At 44.1% G+C, this 14,804-nt stretch overlaps 1 protein-coding gene and 1 long non-coding RNA gene across 2 annotated transcripts in view; one reads left to right on the top strand and one right to left on the bottom strand.

Annotated features, from left to right (window-relative positions):
* The window catches only part of NXPH2 (neurexophilin 2), a 35,358-nt gene extending 27,913 nt beyond the window's left edge, over positions 1-7,445 (bottom strand). Inside the window, exon 1 of the mRNA XM_068195163.1 lies at positions 7,106-7,445. Within this exon, the coding sequence (XP_068051264.1) occupies positions 7,106-7,159 (54 nt within the window). The 5' untranslated portion in view covers positions 7,160-7,445. The remainder of the gene's footprint in view (positions 1-7,105) is intronic.
* Positions 7,446-7,525: 80 nt separating this feature from the next.
* LOC137476816 (uncharacterized) overlaps positions 7,526-14,804 on the top strand; it is a 162,982-nt gene continuing 155,703 nt past the window's right edge. The window contains exon 1 of the long non-coding RNA XR_011000629.1: positions 7,526-7,794. This is a non-coding gene — a long non-coding RNA (uncharacterized lncRNA). The remainder of the gene's footprint in view (positions 7,795-14,804) is intronic.

The following is a 14,804-nucleotide window of genomic DNA, read 5'->3' as shown; positions in this document are numbered from 1 at the left end:
GCTTGAGAAACTGAAGAACCCGGCTTCACTCCTGCCTTGATCCAAATTACATCACTCCAAAAATGCCCCGGTTAAGATCAGATTCAGCAGCTCTTTGCATTTGTATGGAGATGGGCCAGGGAAGGACAGAGTCAGTTATGCAAAATATACTTCTGGTCTACTGGGGTGGAGATAAGAAATTTGCCTCTAGGCTCTGTTTTATTTCTTTAGTTTCCCAAAATAATGACACATGTAACACATATTGAGTATGAAGTGCCATGAACTCCAAATACAGTGCACTATAAAATTACTCTTATGTGCCTATTCTTGTACTACAGTTTCTGAATTTTCTTCTAGAAATCACCCAACTGCCTCAAGTAAGAAGAAAATTCAACTTGGGAACACCTTGCCTGAGTTTAGGCTCCCAGTGGTGAAGAAACACACTCACCAGTAACAGCTACAGCCAAAGGATTGAGAACAAACCACTGCCAATGAGACCCTTAAATTCCTGCTGGGAACAGGAATTCCAATTTTCCAAACACATTAGGAGCAACAGGTGCTTGCAAGGAAGAGAGAGACAGGCAGCATTAAAGAACAAAAAACTTCAAGGTCTGATATTTCACCCACCTGGGTTTGATGCACAAGTAAGTGTTACTGTGGGAATATTCCTAGTTACTGTCAGTCTGTCTGTCCTTCTCTGCCTGCAGTAACTTCTCAGGCTCACTCCACCTGCCCACAGGGCTGTTTTACATCCATCATCTTTCTCTCTCTCATATTCACCTCTTATTCCCTCAGCAAATTCCCAGGGCTTTTTTTCCTCCAGGTCAGCCTCAAGCACAGCCAGCTCCTTCTCCATTAAAACTCCTTAAATCTACTTAATAGAAGAGCAAATATAGGAGCACTTCTATGCACAGTGTTTTATTTTCCTAGATAATGGGTAAAGTAAGATGAAATTAAGGTAGTGTTTATTCTGGTGATTGATGATATTAGATATACCTGGTCATCCCCTAAAACAAGAACTATAATGTCAAGAAATTCACAACTGATCACGAACATAAACCAAACACGCTGGATCTGGAGAAGCAGAATGAGAGCTTTTGGAGTAGCCTCAAATCTGTACTGTAATGATACAATAACCATAATTGGCCCCAATGCATATAAAGCCTGATTTTAGAGACATTAGATTCTTCACCTAATTTTTTTATTTCTCCCTATTCTTTCATTTTCACTTCCCAGCTAATAATAGCTTCTATTACTACCAGTCATTTGGAACAAAGAGAAAACCTATCTCAAGAACTACAGCTCTTACAGCTCTTTAAATCTACCTTAAATTATAGTCAATCGTTCCAATTCTATATTTACAGTAAGCACTGCCATTCCAGGGAGAGCAGAGCATCACACTAGCACTGAAATCCCTGTTGAAAGGACTAAACTACTTAGTCTTAACTGCTGACCCAACTTCACAGCCCCTCATTTCCTCCCCGCTCCTAATTTGTTCCCTTGAATCTCTTTGTTAAGTGCAACTGAGCTTAGAGCCGACACAGAACACCAGCCCACAAGGAGATTCCCTACGGGAAAGGAATTAGCAATGTTTTCCAAGCCCTGCCCTGCAGACTGAACTTACTTCACAGTAGTGATGCTCTGCTGGAAGCAAAAACTGCAAGCAAGTCACCCCTTATTTTCACTCTGATTGATCCTTCAAGTACCCAAACACACTACACAAAATACAGCTACAAACCTAGTGGGAAATGGAGGGAATGGAAACATAATGGGAAGGACAAATGGGGTTGGGGAAATAAACACAAACATATTTAAGATTCGGAGTGCAAGGCCACGCTGCCTCAGAATAGGGTGTTTTGGGAAGTCAGGGTCAGGATGAATTTATAAGAGCCACGTGAATGGGAACTGCTACCTTCCTGTTTTCCAGTTCTGCTAGATGTGATCTAGCAAAGGTTTTACAGCCAGTGCTTGTGTTTTGTAGTGGGTATAGTGAAGCAGTGTGTTAAAGTGGGCAAAAATCAGGACGAAAAAGACAGATTAGCAGAGAAAATGGACTGTCCTGCTAAGTGCAGGACAGGCAAACAGCAGCACAAACCCGAAAAAAATCTTTCCTTTTTCATCGCTGTCTCTGGCTTGGATACATTGACAAGTAGGTGTGAAAGATCCAAAGCTACAGGCTTCTCTGAGCACCGGAACAGCTCACTGTTTCTCAGCAAGAGGCAACCCCCACCTATGGAATCACAGCTTTTGTTTTATAACCATTGCAGAGTAGCACTGATCTTTCCTTACTGCAGCTCTTCACCAGAAGTGCCCAAGAATTATCACATCTTATTCAACACCTGGACCAAATAAAGGTCAACACCTCACCCACGGACCACAAGCAACTTGCTGGCACCTCAGTGCCAATTTCCCAAGCAGCTCTTGCTTCTCCTTGTACAGATTTGTTTGTAAAGTGTTGATTAAAGGTAAAAATGTTAACAGTATAAGAGGGATTTGGTGTACCTAGGGCAGAGTTGCACCTCTCTGATGCTCTTAATGTCCAGGTCAGCGAGTGGTTTCTGTTGCTCCCTTTCAACTCCCATTCCTGAGTTCCCCTCTCTCAGGAGGAAAACCAGAAAGGTGGGAGTGATGAGAGGATCCTATTTTAGCACTGGGGCTTCACCAATCTTTCCATTTCACTTCCCTGTCTGTTAGACTTACAGCACAGCTCTGACATCTCTCCAAGTGCTTTACAATGGCAGGAAAATTCCTTGTGTGTTACAGATGGAAAGTTTGAGACATGGATTTTGCCAGGGAAGCCTGGGGTATCTTGTGGCCTATTGGACATCAGTCAAAGAAGTCTTGTTGTACAGATTTTAAACAGGATCTGTAATCTTTCTGTGCCCCAGTCAACCTACAAATAAACTGAAAGGGATCATGGAACCAGTTTCATGGAACTGGGATGCAAGGACAGGTTGAGTTGTGAACCTCCTATGCAAACTAAACCTGGCCCCATACACCTAAAGACACAACCTTATTCAGGGTAATAAATTCTCAATCTGCTGAAACCAGCGTTTGTTGATCTGTCTCCAGCTTCAAATTATCTGCAATTCTTGAGTTACCTACATTACTTTATTACACAAGGCTTATAATGCCTACAGCATCAAAAAAAATTACCAAAGGAAGCCAAATGAAAGGTTGGGTCCAATACATTTTATGACAAAGTTCTCCCTGAAATTAAGGGGGGATGGAATTTCATCTGTGTATTTCCAGATGACCAGAGGGAAGCATTTACCTTTCTGAAATGGTGCTGAGAGTCTTGCATGGTGCATATTTCTGATTCTCACTGCAGGGGCATGCTACCTGGACCACATTTGCAGGGCTATGGAGACAAAGGAGCCAGAAGGAACAGATCTCTGTGTTTCTACACCTCACAGGATACACATATTTTAAATGGAAAGGCAGCTTTGGCTCAGCTTTTAATATATTTCTTCTTATGAAGCAGTATCTTGAACTATAGCAAATATTCTTTCAGCTCAAGTTGCTAAGAACCTTAAATTCTGTTAAAAAAAAAACTCTGTAAAAATTCTGTTTCATTGTCAAAATCTGCCTTATTTTCAGCCTTTGAAATTCCAACACAAACAATCTGTCATTGAATTTCACTCATGTCAAATGCTATACTGCTAAACTTGGTGGAGAAAAATTTTAAATTAACAACCCTTCTCTTCTTTTTTCCTTATCATTTCTCATCCATATAAACAATGTTGGTGAAAAAATCAACTGCTGTTAAGTGTTTGTGAAATGATTGATTCCTAGATTTCTAATGCAGTAACAACTCTGCCCAATGTTAATGTTAGAAGAGAGTTTATTGATAGAATACTGAAGCAACTTTGACTATAAGCACTGGAAAATGCTGCTGTGAGCCTTTCTTAATTTCAGTCCACAGAGATGCAAGAATAAACCAATTGTTACAGTGCCTGGTTACCCCCAGAACCACAGGTCCTGCCTGGGAGTGTGTGTGTCTGAAACTACACCTTGCCTAGACAAAGGGATAGTGCCAGCTTTTTTTTTCCCCAAGAAGAATTCTTTAAAATGACAACTCATAATCGCAGGGAAGTAGAAGCCCCCCTCCTCCTTAGAGGCATTTAAAGCTGACTTAACAAAACACTAGCAGGGATTCTATAAACTGCATTATCCTAATGCTTCACACACTTTAATTCTCAACATGTAGAACTCCATTACTTCCGAAGAGATAACTAACAGGGCATTCAGCAATTATGTGACAATTGGAAAAGCTTACTGAAAATTAATAGTAAAGCAAGAGCACCTATTAATGATAACACAACACAGCAATTTTTCATCTTCTTATCAATAACAGCCCAGGCATGCACTGACTGTGCATTGCAAATTGTTGTTTTGCTCCATATTGTCAACAGAAGGCAAACCTGGCTTTAAAAATTAATGTATTTATACATTAAGGAGCAAGTTAGCACCTTAACCTGACTCAACAGCAGAATACTGCTTAATATATCCAAATATGCAGAATATTTTAGGAAATACATATGTGCAACTGCTGCATGCATACTGGTACCCCATCTATTAATCAAAATAATAATCTAGAAACATGATACCAAAATATATCTATGCTGTCTTAAAAGTACTAAACATGAACTTCTGACTGAGCAACGTTAGATACAGCATACAAAGAATCACCTAACACTGCTTTCAGAAATTCAATGAGACACTCTGCCATAATCTCCTCAAATTTGTGAAGTTTCACGTGGATTTCACCCTAATTTATGCATCTTTAACAAGTAGGTAAGTAGACAGCACACTTTGATATCTGAAAGGAAAGACAGCATTTGAAGTTCAATCTATTAACATAAAAAGCCCTTCTCCCTTCACTGAAAGGCAGTGCCAAAATATTTCCCATTCTAACACCTCTGATTTTATAAAAAATTAAGACTGCCCCATCAGGAAGGGTTTTTATGGTATAATTTCTGGCTTACTAAAGTGCTGCTGTATTGCATCACTGAAACGCAGGATTTTTTTCTCTTGGCTGAAATGCTGAGCCTTCACTGTAGAATTAATACTACCCACACTGATTTTTGGTTAAAAAAGGAAAGAAAAAGTCAAGAATCAGTAATACCAATGCCTCCCTTCTAAACCTGCTAATCAGATTCCAGGATTCCCCCAAATTCTGGCCAGAGAACAAAGGATAGCACAGACTTGCATTCAATGCATTACCAGCAACATAAAATATTTCGTAATTTATAACAAGCTGTAACTTTAACCACATATTCTGGTAAGAGCATGCTAAAATGTATTTACACAACTTTTTAGTAGTAGTTTAGCGTCAAAAGGTACACCTAAAATGCCTCAAAAATCTCACACATTCTCATTTTGCTTTACTTTATTATTAAAACTTACATAAACTATGAAACTAATTTACTCCAAAACCTTATTGGTTTGTATCTAAAGAATGCAGAAAAAATGAATCCTCCTGGGTGACCCGAGTGCCACATCCACCTGAGAACCTGCAGTGGCTGTTTATGATTCTTGTTTGATTCAAGGCAGCAACTTTGCTTCACTTAGTCAGCCTTCACTCACACACTCACAGCAAGCAACTTCCCAACATCACCTATAAAACACTGCACAGCAAACCCCATCCCTGATGGTACAAGTTTCAATTGATCCTTTTTATAGCTCTTAAAAAAAAAAAAGAAAGGAAGAAAAAAGGAGTGTGCAAGTGAGTGAGAGATGTTGTAGGCATGAGGAAGGAGTTTTTTATTTAGTTCCCTTCTTCTCAGCAACTTTGTAATCCATTTGCTGCTCTCCTTTCCCATCTCTCACCCCTTTGCGTTGTTTAGTTGGAAACTGGGCTGCAAAATGTGAAGAATGTAAACAGCCTTTTATTGTCCAAAAGGATGGGAGTGTGAAAGAAATGTGCGCCTTATCGCAGGGCTGCAGCTCGCTACTTCATTGCTATGATAAAGTGCTGGAGCAAAAAACATTACACGACAAGCACAATCCAAAACCGGATTAGAATTTGACATAAGCTTCCTCAAAAACTAATCAATCACCTCACACTGTAACACTAGACTCCAGTTCTTAAGGAGGGTGTTTAATCCCTTCAACGTTTATTACACACTCCCTATTGACTACTTCGTGACAAACTTTCGCGTCCAAGGCAGCTGGGGAAGAGAGGCACAACTTTTGCAGCAGAGGTATTTATGAGAGTAACACCAAAACTCTCCCCAAAACAGCAAAATCAGTTAAAATCTTTCCGAAATAAAAGTGAGGATGGCCAAACTCTTTTGCAAACACATTTTTTTTCTCTTTATGACCGCCTCACGAGCATCAGTCCATTTGTTTCGTACCATCAGCGCCCCACGGACGAGGCACTGGGCGGGCGTGGGAGAAGTTGAGCTCCTCGCCCGTCTCCAGCCGCGCACCTCGCTTTGCTTCCCTCCCTTCAGAGCTCCGAATTTCGCAGTCTGCATCTCACCTTGCCGCCACGTCAGTCCCCGCATTCCCCCACCGCATGCAGAGGAATATTCACCATAACACCGGCGCGTCCCACGGTTTCTGATAAAAATTGAGGAAACACCTGGGGCGCGCTGCAGCAAGCCGAAATTAACGGGGGAGCTTCCCGAGCGCAGGCGACTCTACCTGCACACCCAGCACGCCAAAAAAAAAAGGCGCTTGAGGCCAGCAGAAAACTTTCCGGGAGCGGGCAGTCTCGGCGATGCTCGGCACACACAAACACACACATCCCTCCCGTCCCTGCCCGCGGTATTTTCCAGCTCCGCGGCGGCTCCCGGAGCATCCCGGCCCCCGGGGCCGCGCTGCGCTCGGGCACGCGGGCGTCCCGCGTTCCCAAACGGGGCGAACAGAAGCAATCCCGCTTAATTAAAATCAAATAGGAAAAAAAAAAAATTAAAAAAAAAAAAAAAAAAAAAGAAAAGAGGTAGAAAAAGGATGGGGAAAAAAAAGAGAAAAACGAGAATATGTTAGGGGCTGTGGGAGGCAGGTTTGGGGAAGCGGGCTCCAGAGGAGACCGCGCCCGCCGCGATCCCCGGAGGAAGGCACCGGTGTCCGCCAAGCCCCCCGTGAGAGTCCGGGGGCCGCGGGGATGGAGACTTACGAGCTGGAGAACGCCCTGGACCACGACGAGGGGCAGGGGCTGCAGGGGCACCATCCTGGCTGCCGGTCTAGGCGGCGACTCCCCCGGCGCGGGTCTCGCTCATCGCCGCTCCGGGAGGAGGACGGGGGGCAGGACCGAGCGCAGGGACACGCCGCCCGCTGTCCCCGCTCACGGGGCGCTGCCAGGCAGCGGCCAGACCCCGGCACTGCCGCGGCGCTCGGCTCGGCGCCGCTCGGCTCCGCGGGCGGCCATGGCGGGCGGGAGGCGGGCTGAGGCGGGCGGGAGGCGGCGGCGCTGCCCGGCTCCCCCCGCGGGGCACGGCCGGGCCCCCTCACAGCCCGCGGCCGGGCCCCCTCACAGCCCGCGGCCGGACCCCCTCACAGCCCGCGGCCGGGCCCCCTCACAGCCCGCGGCCGGGCCCCCTCACAGCCCGCGGCCGGGCCCCCGCCGCCCTCCGTGCCGGAGGGACCCGCCCGGGCCGCAGCTGAGGGGAGCGGTGCCGGGGGCGGCGCGTCCCCGCCGGGCTCTGAGCGGACCCCGCTGCCCCGGGCGGGGCAGCCCGGCCCTCACGGCAAGTTTAAAGAGGCGGCGGCCCCTCCTCCGCCCGCGGCCGCCCTGCCGAGCCTGGGTGCGCCTCTGGGAGCCGCCCTGGGCTGCCCGGCCCCGCCGCTGCTAGGAAGCGGAGACAGGTGAACAGACTCGACGGCCATCCCCTGGTCCCGGCTTTATAGGGCACTCCTGTCACAGCTCCTTTCTTTGGGGGGATCTGCCCCCCGCACCCGCAGACGGCTGGGCTGCCACGGTGCTTGTGGGGAAACCCGACGGGTTTCTGCTTGGCGGCTGTGAGCAGACACGGTGGGACGGCCTGGAGACACTCAGCGTGTCCTGGGGACACTGAGCCCACCCTGGGGACACTGAACCTGTCCCGGGGACACTCAGAGTGTCCTGGGGACACTGAACCTGTCCCGGGGACACTGAACCTGTCCCGGGGACACTGAGCCCACCCTGGGGACACTGAACCTGTCCCGGGGACACTGAACCTATCCCGGGGACACTCAGAGTGCCCTGGGGACACTGAACCTATCCCGGGGACACTCAGAGTGCCCTGGGGACACTGAACCTATCCCGGGGACACTCAGAGTGCCCTGGGGACACTGAATCTATCCCGGGGACACTGAGCCCACCCTGGGGACACTGAACCTGTCCCGGGGACACCGAACCTATCCCGGGGACACTCAGAGTGCCCTGGGGACACTGAACCTATCCCGGGGACACTCAGAGTGCCCTGGGGACACTGAATCTATCCCGGGGACACTGAGCCCACCCTGGGGACACTGAACCTGTCCCGGGGACACCGAACCTATCCCGGGGACGCTCAGAGTGCCCTGGGGACACTGAACCTGTCCCGGGGACACTGAACCTGTCCCGGGGACACTCAGAGGGTCCTGGGGACACTCAACCTGTCCTGGGGACACTGAACCTGTCCTGGGGACACTCAGAGTGTCCTGGGGACACTGAATCTGTCCTGGGGACACCACACTCATCACCTGTCACCTGGGGCCGGTGCACACTCGGGCGGGCACAGGCACAAGGTGATGTTCCAGTGGGCTCCTTGTGCAGGGCCGCAGGGTCTGGGTAACGGTGTCTGAGCCTGCGGGGAGCCCCGAGGGCTGCAGGACCAAAGAAGTCACTGGGGTCAGATCCATTTAATAACATATTTTAATGAATACTCGCCAGATCCATTGTTGAGATAGCCACGAGCAGGCTGAAGCACTTGCCTCTGTGTTTTTGAGCTGCAGGAGTGACAACCGTGTAAAGTGGCAACCTTGAAAGGGGAAATAAAGTTCTGGGTGCAGGAGGATGGGTGGAATGGTGGCCCCAGACAGGTTTGGCACACACAGCCTGGGCTGAAGCAGCGCCACCACGGCAGGTACACCTGTGCCAGTGCCTGTGTTTGCTCATCAGTAATTCCATGATGTGATACGTGAGTTCTCTGCCACCGGACTGAAGTGCAAGCAGTGGTTTCAGTTTCCAAACCCTGCCTACCGTTTGCAGATTAGTTTCCTCTTAATTCTCAGCCTCATCTTCTTACTAGGTCTGGGTTCAGGTTACATTTTGACTACCCTTGTATGTTCAGCTGCTAAAATCCTTGTCAGTGGAAACAGCTTTGCAATCCCTCCTGTGGCACATGAGAGCAGCCATGGTTTTACCAGGTAGTCATTGTGGTTGTTTGGTTACATCCCACCGGTGCCCTTCCTAGCTCTGCTGCAAGGTGGCTTGTAAAAAGCATCCTGTGCATGTGATTGAGCCATATGTCACAATCACTCATCTGAGTTTAGACAAAATGCTTTATCTGCAACAAAAGAATCTACTTATTAAGGGAAGAACTTAAAATGAGTTCATTTGCAGTAGATTCAAAGACTCAGAGAAAACTGAAATAGTGATGGTCACCGAGTCAATGTATTACAATGAAATTAATGTAGTTACTTTTTGTAGCAGTATTCAAGTGGGTTTTTTTTTTCATAGAATAGTAGACTCTCAGAATTATTTGTGTTGGAAAGGACCTTAAAGTTCATCTTGTCCATCCCCTGCCTTGCACAGGGACACTTCCTACTATCCCAGGTTGCTCCAAAATCCATCCAGTCTGGCCTTGAGCACTTCCAGGGATGAGGGAGCAACATTTTCTCTGAGCAACCTGTGCCAGTGCCTTACCTCCTCACAGGGAAGAATTTCTTCCTAATCTCTAACTCTGCTCTCTGTCAGTTTGAAGCCATTCCCCCTTGTCCTGTCCCTCCATCCCTTGTCCCAAGTCCCTCTCCAGCTCTTCTGGAGCCTCTTTAGGCCCTGGAAAGGACTCTGATGTCTCTGCAGAGCCCTCTCTTCCCCAGACCACACTGCCTCAGCTCTCCCAGCCTGGCTCCGGCGCAGAACTGCTGCAGTTCTCAGAGCATCTTTGTGACCTTCTCTGGACTTGCTCCAACAGGTCCACGTCCTTTGTACCCTGGGGCCACAGAGCTGTGGTACTGCAGGTGAGATGTCACCAGAGTGGAAGGGGCAGGATCCCCTCACTCGACCTGCTGCCCACGCTGCTTTTGAGACAGCCCAGGACACGGGAGAATTTCTGGGCTGCCAGAGCTCATTGCTGGGTCATATTGAGCTTTACATCAACCTTCACCTTGGGGATGCCTTCGATCCTTTCTCCGCCCAGCCTACACTTACGCTTGGGATTGCCCCGACGTTATTTTAGTGCCACCATCTGATATCCTGTTTAATACAGACCCGTCAGAATAAAATATGCTAGGGTTTACCCGCATTAGAATTTAAATCCAAAAAGTTGCGTGGATGGAGAGTGGTCAAACGCTGCTACGCGTGTGTTTACCCCTGAGAAATGGCACTTTCTGCCGAGCCGAAATTGCATTTTTGCGCTCAAAAATTGCATTTTTTGCGGCGCGTGGACACATCTCGGGCGCCCTCTGCCGATCGCTCTGCGCCGCGGCTCTAAAGGCTCCGAAGGCACGAGTCGGAATTGGGAAGGCTAAATTCGGATGAAGTGTTTAGATAGATCTCGTCCGTATTAATAAGTAAATAAATAAATAAATAAATAAATAAATAAATAAATAAATAAATAAATAAATAAATAAATCTGCGCTCTATAAATTCAGGGGAAGCTGAATTTCTATAATTGGCTTTTAATGGAACAATAGCGTTGGAACTTAAGTGCTGCGGTTCTATCCTATTAAATACGGAGTCGATTCAAATGAAATTAACTTTCTCACACAAGCTACCAGAAGCCGGCCTGAAATCATACTTTTTCCAGATTAAGTAGCAGTAGATAATTGTAAAGTGCTTTGAAGTTGAGAAGCATCACACAGAGTAAGCGCTAAGTATTATTGTTATTTGCATTACTTGCCAGAAAAGTCACAGTAGTGCTGGCTAAGAAGAGAATGAAGGCCTGTGCTTTGCATTCCCTTGCTTTGCAGTGTTGGCATGATCTTCAAACCTCATTTAAATGGGGATGGGTAAATTTTCTTGTCTAATTTTAAGGCACAATAACTGACAGTTGGTTCATCTCAGAAAATAAATAATGGTTGTATACTGCAGGAAGTAATCCTAATCTCTCTAGAAATTGATTGATGAGCCATCTGTGGAAAAAGTAAACTAAAAGCTCAGGATCCTGCTAAACCATCCTGGCTGCTACAAGACAGCAAAAAATACCTGATTAACACATGATCTCTAATGCTTGTGCACAAAGGCAGTAGTAACTTTTATTCCTTTATCAAGTAATTTGTCCACACAAACAAGTTTGATGCCTGCAGTTAGCATCAAACCCATCAGTTTTCAGCCTCAATTCAAGTCTCAAATCTCATTCCTCTGAGTTAATTTAAAGCATTGACATCAATTTTTACTTCTCTTAGTCCTAAGACTCCTCACTCGGTTTCCAGCTACTGGGAAGAGTGGACTGAAGAGCTGCCTGTGTCATTCAGTCCATCTCCCTTAACTGCAGACAGTGAAGTGTGGGGTTTTTTTGGAAACTCTTCAAGATCCTCTAAATTAGCTAGTTAGGAATAGGGGAGTTTCATGCTCCAAAAATTCACACCTCTGGCATTTGAAAACATCTTCCTAACCTCTAATTTTCAAATTTGCTGTATTTGATAGCTGGATCCTTTTACAGTCAACTGCTTTATGTTAATGAGCTCATCTTCCTAATTATAATGTGTAGCCCAAAAATTTTAAAAGGTACAGATTCCTTCTCAAATTTTATTAATCATGTGAGCCAGGCAGTCTCTCTCAGGCAATAGCATTCCATTTCCTGTATTAGTCTAGTAAAACTTTTCTTTTATCTGTTCCCATTTGAATAAATCTAATTTTTTTTTAATGTGGGTGGGCATTCAAATGTAGATGCTGGAGTCTTGTGGAACGTCATTAATGCCTAATTTACCTCTGTTGAAAAGAGAATCTTTGAGACACGATGTGACAGTATTTTCCTTGTCTAGAATGCATCCCCATTATATTTTCTCTGGACTGCTCCAGTTGTTCCAGAGTGTTATCCAGATCTTCACACTACTGAGCGCCTGCTGCTTCTCTGTGAGCAGCATATTTTAATAGCAATTCCTACCTTGCTGGAATTGCTAATTAATTTATTGAATAGCTAATTAATTTATTGAATACCAGTGGTCCCAAAGATCAATCTCTGAAGAACCCTATTAGTTATTTCCTCCCAGACCTTGAACACAGTCTGTTAAATCATACTTTACCCTCTTCACTACTTTTTCCTAATCATCCTCTCCAGCCTATTTGTTTCCCTCCATGACATCCAATCCTATTTTGATTGAAGTGCCGATAAATGACTCTATTTCTTTTGTCTATAAAATTTGTAACCTAATCAAAGGCAGGTAATGAAATATTTGTCATCCTAGAATAATCTACCTTTCTGAAAAAAAAAAAAACAACTTAAAACAAACCAAACTCAGATGAATTTATCCCATATTCTATTTTTCTGTGTTTCCAAGCCTTTTCCCTCCTCCTTCGGGTTACTTTCAACAGCTCTGCATATTTCTAAAACTCATATTTGCTGATACTGTATTTCTCTTCATATTCTTAGGAATTCGATTTGCATTTGCTGCTCTACATTTATACCAGTCCTGAGTTCACAGCTTTATTACTGACCTCCTCTCTCTGACTTGCAGTTTCCTATGTTGGGTATTTCAGAGGTCAGGAGTGAGAATTGTCCACTTCCACATCTCTGCTTGTCTGAGCACATCAGACTTTGGAATTCCATTTACCCAGGGTGTTGCAACTTCCATTTTCTCCTGCCTTTTGATTCGTAATATTTGCCCTAAGATTCAGGATATTCTTTCACACTGAAAGCTGAAGTAGGAGATTCATTTGACGGAAATTGATTTCCTTCCAAGGAGAGAATGCCTTGGGTTTTTTCCTTTCCATGTACTTTTGGGTGAGGCTGAAGAGTCCTGGCTACTTTTTCATGTGATCTTTTATGACTCAGTTTATTACACTTTCTGACCTCTAATAAATCCATTAAGTTTGATTATCAATACTTTGCCTTAATTTGGTATTTTGTGCTTATCTTTAAATGCTAAGCTATTTTTTATCTAGATAGTCCCAACACACTCAGCACTGAGACATTAAGAACCCAAGTTAAACTTCCAAAGTTTAGAAAATATTTTAGAAATGTCAAAACAGGAAAATGGGAAAGATTTTGGAAGGTACATTAAAGAGAAGTAATGATGAAAATCTGCTCACAAGGCAAATGGGTTGTCTGTAACTGGTAAAACAGAGCTATTAAATAAAATTGTTTTTAAAAGTCGTAGTAGCTAGAGTTATTGCAGAACTAAATATTCAAAGAAAGCAATCACAGCATTTGAGGTCAGAGTGACTGCATTAACACCCTCAGGGGTTTTTCCCTACCTTCAAAATTTTTAATATGTTTTGCTCATCAGAAATTGATACATTATTTAATCAGTTAATTTCTTGCAAAGGAACATTTTCTCATTTATAATGAACCCTCATGTGAGATTCATTTATGCTTTGGCTACCCTGTTTAATTTATCTCTAAGGTTCTAAGTTCTAATATTGCTTTAGTTTTAAGTTTTATTTTTGTTTTCAGAGTTTTTTTTGATAATCTAATTTTTTAACTATTTGTTTTCCTATAGAATATGTATAAAGCATAAACGTGTACCATGTGCTTTGTATTTAACCCAACAGAAAAAAAAAGGCAAATCTGCATTATGACAAAAATATTTGCTGTGTAATTCTATGAAAAAAATCCAACTTTATAATATGGGGAAAAAAAAGTCCCAGAGCTGTGCTAAAATTTTGTCTGTGACTTGAGAGATTAAATTTGCTGTTGCATTTATTTAGTACTGAAAAAAATACTGTTCAGCAGATGCCTCCAAATCCACTTCCTTTTCATTTTATTACATTTCTAAGTCACAATCTTTATATAAAAATATGCATTTTTTTTTTACTGTCACCTTTCATATAAGGAGTGATAAGGAAATATCTATCTGTATAAAACATGTATAATTACTAATATCAAGGTGAACTCTGGCTAGTTCTAAAAGACAACTCCAATATAATATTCTTAATAGAGTTTCAGCAAGGTAGGGATATAAATAGCTTAAAGGGATGATAACATGCCCAAGTGAACTTTTTCAGAGATAGAGAAAAATATATCACATTATGCCTTAAAGAGGCCCCTTGTGGTTTTTAAACCCATTATTTTTCTGGCCAAATTGGGCAAAATAAGGTCATAATTTCCAACAGAAGTGACTTGAATCACCTATGAAGATGTTGTGCTCTGCATTTCTTTTCACATTTTTTATCAGCAGATGTCAGATTGTGTTACTCTTTTTTTATTGTTCTAAATCTACGCAGGCTAGAGCACAGCACATGTCCCAGTGGCCTTTGGTGACTTGAGAGATAAAATTATTCATAAAACATCCAGAATGTGCCTTCTGTTATCAGAACAATTAGAGCAGGTTGACAAATGCACAAGCTCTTAGGTTAAATACATAATTAGTTATTTTTGAAAATTGACACAAATTCTTGATTTCCCTTATCATCTTCCACAAAGCCAAAGCAATTATTCACAAGATGTTTTTGTATCCCAGAGAAACAGGGAATTTTTTGAGCTTTCCTCATGTCAAGCCACTTTGAAGGAATTTGTGTTTCTCAGGTG

The sequence above is a fragment of the Anomalospiza imberbis genome, chromosome 7, assembly GCF_031753505.1.
Source record: "Anomalospiza imberbis isolate Cuckoo-Finch-1a 21T00152 chromosome 7, ASM3175350v1, whole genome shotgun sequence".
NCBI lineage: Eukaryota > Metazoa > Chordata > Aves > Passeriformes > Viduidae > Anomalospiza > Anomalospiza imberbis.
The sequence above is the reverse complement of the archived record's forward strand: the minus strand, read 5'-3'. Positions and strand labels throughout refer to the sequence as shown.